The 8,873-nt window shown below is 52.3% G+C and overlaps 1 protein-coding gene across 3 annotated transcripts in view; it reads right to left on the bottom strand.

The window, feature by feature from the left end:
- Nucleotides 1-1,098: 1,098 nt before the first annotated feature.
- Nucleotides 1,099-8,873, bottom strand: part of samd11 (sterile alpha motif domain containing 11) — a 65,273-nt gene continuing 57,498 nt past the window's right edge. For 2 of the 3 annotated variants that reach the window (XM_080014526.1, XM_080014527.1), the window contains exons 8-13: nucleotides 6,819-6,934; nucleotides 6,503-6,581; nucleotides 5,263-6,044; nucleotides 4,667-4,794; nucleotides 3,299-3,409; nucleotides 1,099-2,972 (exon numbers count right to left, since the gene is read on the bottom strand). In XM_080014526.1, the coding sequence (XP_079870652.1) occupies nucleotides 2,682-2,972; nucleotides 3,299-3,409; nucleotides 4,667-4,794; nucleotides 5,263-6,044; nucleotides 6,503-6,581; nucleotides 6,819-6,934 (1,507 nt within the window). In that variant the 3' untranslated portion in view covers nucleotides 1,099-2,681. The remainder of the gene's footprint in view (nucleotides 2,973-3,298; nucleotides 3,410-4,666; nucleotides 4,795-5,262; nucleotides 6,045-6,502; nucleotides 6,582-6,818; nucleotides 6,935-8,873) is intronic. The other variant, XM_080014528.1, reaches the window with a different exon arrangement.

The following is an 8,873-nucleotide window of genomic DNA, read 5'->3' as shown; positions in this document are numbered from 1 at the left end:
GATTTATTTAGTTTTGCATAATAAATTGGCTTATAATAATAATCGCCAATCTCATCAATATGCATGTGATTAACTATTTTGAAGGTTTTTGTGCTAAGGCAAACGTCCATAGTTACTGAATTATATCTTTGGACACTTGGATTACTAACATATGGTCTGATATTTTGAATCATATTTTCCTCAAATTCCCCATCATGATTACAATATATCTCCCCGAGTTGCACGGCCCCATATCTATATTAAAGCACAAACATAAAAAATGGGCTGTGGTTACAAACATTCACACCTGTAGCCGCCTGCAGGCTTTGAGAGAACGAGGCGACTCGGTGAGGAATATGAGCTTTGCCGAGCCAAGGCGGGCTGGGCGGTCCGAGAGGGGGCGCACACAGCGGAGAGTGTTGAGCCCTAAGGCGGCAGACCTGTGCCAGGCTGGTAGGGTGGCGACTGATGCTGTGCCAAGCTTCTCTGTCCAGGTGGTAGAGCGGCATCACAGGCTGCTCTGTTTCCTTGCCAAATCCACCCCTCCCTTTTGCAAAACCGCCATCCTTACCACTGCCTCCCTCCCACTCAACCAGAACCAGCCCAGTGGCTCCCCTTCTCTGTCTCTATGTTCACATGCGGAGACACCGCTCACCTCCATCCTATCCCCTTTTCTTCTTTGACTTCAGTGAAAGTTGCATTGGAAGATTTTCCGTTCTTGAAATGGTGAAATGCTATCAACTATTGGCAACCAATAGGAAGGACTGTGACTGAGTGGCCCACGCTTGGGTTTTTGGAGTGTGTGCTGAGAGGAGAGGCAGATTTAGCCCCATGGGCAGGGAGTCTTTGGCCTGCGGCTGAACCTCACACTCCTGACGGCGGGTGTCGACCTCAACCGTGCCCCCAGCGGTAACCCCCTCCACACACAGCTCCACATGCACTTTTTTAGAGGTAGGAATCACAAACACCTGGACCCCTGTCTCTTGCAGGCAAACATCGGGCGTGCACACACACACACACACACACACACACACACACACACACACACACACACACGAGAAGCAAAAGAGTTTCTTACAGATTTATTTCACCAAGCGGTGAATAGAAAAATAGGATGGAGACAAAACATTGAAGGGAAATCTAGAGAACATTTTTAATGAGTTGCTTACGTAGTTAAAAAAAAAAAAAATCTGGAACAAATTAAAAACATTTGCATTTAAGAGCTTTGTGCCTTCCTTTGCCCTGCAACCAAGAGAAAACAAAGTAAAGGTATCTTTGGGATCTGTCTCAAGGGCTAATAATTATACATATCATAATTTGCTTCATCTACCACATCAAAAGCCTATAAATAATATTTCTTCCGGTTAATATGCTGAAATAGCATTTAGCATTGGGGGCCTCTTTAATTTTACACAAACAATAAAATGGCGGGAAATAAACCAAAGTACCACCAGAGTTCCAAAGCGAGTCACATTTCTCAGAAAACTGTATTCGTGCAACTACATTTAAACAAAAAGAAGTACCACGTATGTAACCTTCAGAATATTTTCAACTTGAGCATAAGTCTGTACAATTTTGCATGTTCATATTTTTTTTTTTTCTCCCACAGTACTCGACACGGGCCCGTACAACGCTTGGCCCCGCACGCCAAGACTACTATGGACTCATTGAGGCTTTTTAATATCGGCAGCAAGTCTGAAGTGGAGCGTCAGACGTTGGTACCTGGGTCACCTCAAAGAGTCTCATTTGAGGCGCCGGTCCTGTTTTCTTTTGTTTTGTTTTTCATCTCACGGCCATTTTGCAAACGTCAAACGCTATGAAAGACGGTTGAAATTCCACGCATCCGGTCATCTTTGGTATCGGGACAGTGGAATGCATAGTTGCAGAGCTGCGAGGGAGAGTAGGTTGGAATTCATTCCACCCACCAAATGCTGAAACCTCAGCCACTCCAAAACAAAAAGGGGGAGGAAAAAAAAAAAAAAAAAAAATTTTTTTCCATGGAGCTGTTTGGCCTTGGGAGGCGAGCAGGGAGCGGGGGCATCCCTCTTTTACTTCCTGGGTTCCGCCGAGCTAGTTGTGGGAGCAGACAGACAGATAGATGAAGATGAAGAGAGAGAGAGAGAGAGAGAGAGAGAGCGCGAGAGCCGAGCTTCCCTCCAGCCCAGGAAGGAAGGAAGAGTTTCCGCTCGCGTCTGACTCACAAGAATGTCGTATTTGTGGCGGCGGAGCAACGCTCCCTTTTTTTTTTTTTTTTTCTCTTTTCTTTTTTTGGCAAGCTTCCTGTGACCAACTGTCTGTTTTCTCCCTGTTTTTTCCTCCTCCTCTATTCCTCCGCCCGCCGCTTCACGCGTCTCTCTCTCTCTCTCTCTCTCTCCCTCAACCCAGTTTCTTTGGATTCTGCTCGGGTGCGGCCGCTGAAAATCTGAAGCTCGGTTGGTTCCTGCGCGATGGGGTCCGTGTTTGTTTTCTTCCTCGTCGCCCAGTGAAATATTCCTCAAAATGTTTCCAAGTGTCTCAGCTTAATGAGTCCCGAGGAGGAGGAGGGTAGAAGAGAGAGGGTCAAACCAAAGTCTGTTAAAATGTGGGGCTTGATGTCAACTATCCCTCCGGTAAATTGAAGTTCCCCCCGGCCTTGACCTTGTCCTCGACCTTGTCCTTGGGTTGAGGCGGTTCGCGCCTTCCGCAACCCAAGCGGCCGACTCCTACGACGGTGACTTGGCCTCGTATCCTCCCGCCGCCGTGGAAATGCTACTGTTCTCCTCCTTGGGGGAGGAGCGTCCCGGGGCGGGGCCGCTGTAAGGGGAGGAGCCGCTGCCGGAGGACGCCGGCCGGTGCGAGAGCGACAGAGCGAGGGGCAGGGGGGCGTCGGACGGCGCCACCAGGGAGTCCCGGTCGCGCTCGGCGGGGCGCAGGGCGGCCGACGGCGGCGGCGGCGGCGGCAGCGCCAGGGGGAAGCTGGTCATGTAGACGATCCTTCCGAGCCGGCGCGCCACCTGCGGAGACCGGGAGAGAGGACACCGCATGGTGGTCAGTCAGGGTCAAAGCACCAACACAAGTAAAATGGGCGTTGGGTGTGTTTTTTTTGTTTTGTTTTTTTTTAGGACGGAGAGAAAGAGAGGATGTGGGCTACAGGCTCTCTAGGGAACCAGCTACTCTACAACGCTACACTACGCTAAGAACTCCGCGTCCGGCGGAAGGGAACGCGGTCGTACCGAACAAAAAACAGCGACGTTTGTCGCCCCCCCCCTGCCGCATACATGACATGATAACAAGCACGCTCACACGCACACGTTGGCACACGGGTCTGAAGTGTGTGTACCTGCGAGCGGATCTTGAGTGCAGGCCCCAACTTTAGTCCCATGGTGTTGAGCAGGTGCTCCTCAGTGAGCAGCGGTAAAGTCTCTCCGTCAATAGCCTGCTCCCGAAACACCTAGCAGAGACACAGCCACTTCAGCCACAGCGCCGAGCACACACACACACACACACACACGCCCGCGCACAAACACACGCACGCGCGCGCACACGCAACCAACGCACCTACCTATGTAAATACACATACGCACACAACCAACGAACCTAGTAGTACGCACACACACACCCACACACACGCCCACACACGCACGCACACGCAACCAACGCACCTACCTATGTAAATACACATACACAACGAACCTAGTAACGCGTGCGCACACACACACACGCACACACGCAACCAACGCACCTACCTATGTAAATACACACGCACACGCCCATGCACATACACACGCACGCACACATGCACAACCAACGCACCTATCTCTGTAAATACACATACACACGCACGGCCACGCACATACACACGCACCCACGCACACACGCACGCACAACCAACGCACCTACCTATGTCAATACACACACACACACACACACACACACACACACACACACACACACACACACACACACACACACACACACACACACACACACACACACACACACACACACACCCATCCATCCATCCATCCATGCATATATAGATTCACAAACCTATTCACACAACCTCCATTTGAAGAGTCCTTCACCAAAATATTCTATTTTATGAGCTGGACATGATTTCTCATTGTGTTCAAAAAAAAGGGAATTAAGTGCAGCATTCCAATGTACCAGGGTTGGAATATATTTATATTTTTTGGAACACCAGTTGAATCTGTCACGTACTACAGGTTTAAATGAATTCTTATTGATGGAAAAGCTCATTTAAAAGGGAAAACTCTTCAAATGTAACGACATACGGCCACAAATACACACAGGATGACCAGCATCTGCACACACACCATTTGCAGATAACTTCTCGAAATGTTAACACCGCCTCAAACGCACGACCAAAGTCCGCCCGTGCATTCACACACGCACACACACACACACACACACACACTCCTCCAATCCTCACCACACACACACACACACAATTCACTTTCCCCTCGACCAATGGAACATCGATCCTGCTCTGTGGGCGTCTACTTCTGGAGGCATTCAGAGATGCCCTTGGAACAGTGCGCAGGTAAGAGCACATTATGAGTTATGCCCTGGTCAATATTACTCTATAGTTTGTCGACAGTCTGTCCTCCACCCCTGTCTCTCTCTCTCTCTCTTTCTCTCTCTTTCTCTGTGTTTCTGTCTCTCTTCCCTCTCGCTCGGTCTTTACCTGGGCGTATTCGGCACATCCAGCTAAGCTGCTTATGAAGCCGCAAACATCCTCCACGCTCCACTTGCTAATGTCCTCCGCAGGGTTCGCTGCGTCCTCTCCGTCCATGAAAAGACCTCCCATGGTGCCTGGCGGGGGGACAGACGGACACAATGAGTGGAAAAGCGAATGGATCCGGCGTGACCAACCTGCAACTCTGTTCACTTCTTCCACCCCAAGTTGATGAACTTCGTCCTTGGTCACTTTCAAAAGATGCACTTTGGTAATAATCAGCCGCTTGTGGTAGTTGATTGCGTTCTATTTTGTACATCTCGGGGTGTGTGTGTGTGTGTGTGTGTGTGTGTGTGTGTGTGTTTATGTAAAAAGCCACACACCCCCCTCCCCACACGTGGCTGTGTGCACAGGGGTTAGTTCAGGGTCAAAGGCGGGGCCCCTGACCGAGGTCTCCACACTGGAGACACACACACAGAGTCAGACTCTTAATGGCTTTCACATGTCTGTGTGTGTGTGTGTGTGTGTGTGTGTGTGTGTGTGTGTGTGTGTGTGTGTGTGTGTGTGTGTGTGTGTGTGTGTACACGCGCCGCTGAGCCCCTCACCTGTGTGGAAGTAGGGTGCGTAAGGGAATCCGAAGGGCAGCGTCTGGGCGTGGAGGGTGGGTAAGGGGGGGATGAAGCCAGGTGGTAGTTGGTATTTGCCGTCGGTCTTGCTGAGCCCCGGGGTGAAGAGGTGACGGCCGGGTGACTCTGCTCCCGCCGAGCTGCAGGGGGCGCTCAACCTGCCCGACCCCTCCCCAGCCTCCTTGGCGCTGTTGCTCGCCCCCCTGCCGCCGGCCTCCTTGCCCCTGTCTCTTTCTCTCTCTCGCTCCCTGAGCCCGCCGCCGTGCCTGGCGGCGGCGGCGCCGTCCTGCCGTTCCTCGCCTTCCTCCCCGTCGCTGTCCGTGTCCTTCATCTCGTCGTCCTGCGCCTCCCTGTCTGCCTCCCTTCCTCTCTGTGCTTCTGTGTGGTCCCCGGTGCAGTGCGGCGCCTGGGGGCCTCTGCGGGGGCCCTTCCTGGATGCGGCCTCCGCAGCGGCGCTGGAGCTCTGCGCCTGGCTGTCTTTGGGGGTGGAGGAGCCCCCCGGCTGCTGGCTGAGGGTGAGCAGGGGCGTGGCCGCCCCGTGCCGCAGCACCAGCATGGCGTTGGAGCGGCGGGCGAGCTCTTCCCGCAGCGGGTTGCCTTCCGGGATGTCGTGGAGGCTGCGCAGGGCCGGGTGGTCGGGGGGAAGACCGGCCGGTAGCGCCCCCAGCAGGTCGGAGCCCAGCAGGCGCTGCTGCTGCTGGCGGTGGTGGTGGAGGTTCTCCAGCTCCTTCTGTCGCAGCAGCTCCGCCGACATCTCCAGCCTGAGGATGGTAAGAAGGGGAAGACGAGAGGGAGTTTACAGAGGCGCTAGGGGCCGGGACCCGTCGGTGGAGCAACATTAGAAACATCAGAGGACCTTGCGTCCAAAGACTCGCTGCCGCCCCTAAAACTGAATACTGACAGAATCATGGTTAGTTTCTGAATCAACAACTCAAAAATGCAAAAGTAAACATAGAATGCGGGGGCTGCCGTGTCCCCTCCACAAAACAAACAACATGGACGTTACTTATGTCTGTGTTTGTGGCCCTCGACTCAGAACATCCTGATGCGGCGCTACATGTTTATTTTCTCCCCGGGCGATGAGGAATGCACATCACTGCACGTGCATTAAATTGTCCCCGCGCTGACGAGCGTACACAGCTTTCATATATCACACTTTCCTCCCATTGCGCGACGTGACGTTAAGTTATGACGCATGTGCACATGCACACGCACTTACCTGGCCAGATTCTGCTTCCTCAGCAGTTCCTGTTGCCGTGCGAAAATCTCCGCCTGAGCCGGCTGTAGGAAGCCATAACCTGCAGCGGGAACCACACAAAGATATGAGTGATAAATATAGCCTGTGCGAGTGAATTCATCATTTTGTGTTTTGTTGTTGAGAAATGTGTGTTTGACCTTTGAACTTATTTAATAATTACGTATTTAATGCGTTGTGAATATTTTGTTTCCCTCAGAGGGATGAGATACAAATTAAAGGACTAGAGCCATTAGCCGCTACTTATAGCTGTTGGCCCTTGGCATGGAGTGTGACTCACCGGGGGCCTGGCACAGAGCAGAGGGCATGCCCAGGAAGGGGGGCCGCAGGTGGGGTCCCAGTGCGATGTGAGGGGCACTCTGCGGGGACAGCAGGGGGGGAGGGTGCGAGAGCTCCCTGCACACACACACACACACACACACACACACACACACACACACACACACACACACACACACACACACACACACACAAACACAAAAACACAATATTTAGTCCATTAGTGACTCAGTGGAGTCGCCATACAGAGAATACCACAGGATAATACAGAAACAGGAAGTGGAATGCATTGCACTTCCTGCATCAGATGATTCGCATGATGATTTGAAATTGTAGTTGGTATTCTGCGTGTGTGCGTGTGTGTTTGGGTATGTATGTATGTACACGCTTGTGGGGTGTATTTTTATCAGAGGAGCTCCAGAGGCCGCCGTGTCGCCCCAGCACCTCATCCGTCTTGTCACACTGCAGCAAGCGCCGCCGGCCACGGCTGTACCGCCGGATGCGGTGCGCACACACACAAGCACACACACACACACACACACACACACACACACACAAACACACACACACACACAGCTGCATTACTCACAAACACATTATACATGCACACAAATATACCCTCACACACACACACACACACACAAGGTTGCATTGCTCATGCATACACTCTATGCATACAACTGCATGTGCACACACAAACACACACACGGCTGCTTTACTCACACACACACACACACACACACACACACACACACACACATAATGAGGGCTGAATGCACAATGCCAGTGTGTCACGCTCCGACAGCTGGGGCGGCCCCTGCGTCTCGACCGGGGCCACAGGCTGAAGGACCTTCTAATTAACACTCATCCGTTCTCTCTCTCTCTCTCTCTCTCTCTCTCTCTCTCTCTCTCTCTGTCTCTCTCTGTCTCTCTCTCTCCCCCACTCTAACTCTCCCTCTCTCTCCGGGCTGCATTCAAGCCAGAGAAAAGACGGAGCGTCCTGAAACCGCCGCCTCTGAAAAGGTCTCTCCATTATGGGATTCTCTCTTTTGTCTTCTTGCCAGCCTCTCACCTCCCACCCGCCCTCTCCCTCAATCTTTCCCTTTTACCTGTTTCCCTCTTCCTCGTCCTCCATCATTTTCGCCCCAATTTTTGGAGGGAAATCGAAGAGAGGGAACTCTGCGCTCGTGAATAAATGTCACGACAGATTTATTTTACATGTTTTACGGGAACATTTTTCTCTGGCTCACGATCCAGTACTTGGTCCCTTTCAACCTCCAATTTAGGTAAATTTTTTTTTTTTTTTTGAGTTTTCTCCCTCTCTCGTCTTTTCTCTTCTCTTTTTCTCTCCGGACCCCCCCTTTCTCTCTCTCTCTTTCGCTCCCATCTTCTTCCTCCTCTGTATCTAACTCCACACATGGTATCTCTCTCTCTCTCTCTCTCATCCCGCTCTAGGCGTAGCTCCATCCCCACACACTCTTCTTTCGTTCCTGTTTTATCCCCCTTTTCTCCCCTGTTTCTCTTTCTCTTGATGTCGTTTGTTCCAGATGATAAGGGAGGGATTAGATCAGTGGTGGCCAACCTGCGGCCCGAAGGCCACACACGGCCCCGAACCTCAGCCCCCCAAGTCTTTTACAGCGTTTTCCCTCTTTTGCGTGCTATACTTACTCTGTTTCTATTTGTCTCTCCGACCCCCCGCGCGCCCCCGCGATCCACCAATCAGAGCTTGGCTGTGTGTGACCGCCGCACACAAAGGCTGCACAGGGAACAAGCCGCGAGGGTGGGGAGCGGGGAGCGGGGGGCGGGGGGTGGCGGCGGCGGTGGCGGCGGCAACAACAACCAGAAGCACACAACACTTTGGACGCATGCGGCCGCAAACGCTGTTTTGCAACCGTGTTCAAATTAGCCAGCGCCGGCCTGTCGCCCGCCCCATGCTAAACGGTGAGAGGGATGGAGGGGGAGAGAGAGAGAGAGAGCGAGAGAGAGAGAGAGAGAGAGAGAGAGAGAGAGAGAGAGAGAGAGAGAGAGAGAGAGAGAGGACACGCTTTCACACACA

The sequence above is a fragment of the Zeus faber genome (assembly GCF_960531495.2).
Source record: "Zeus faber genome assembly, chromosome: 15".
Lineage (NCBI taxonomy): Eukaryota > Metazoa > Chordata > Actinopteri > Zeiformes > Zeidae > Zeus > Zeus faber.
This window is presented reverse-complemented; position numbering and strand designations above follow the sequence as displayed.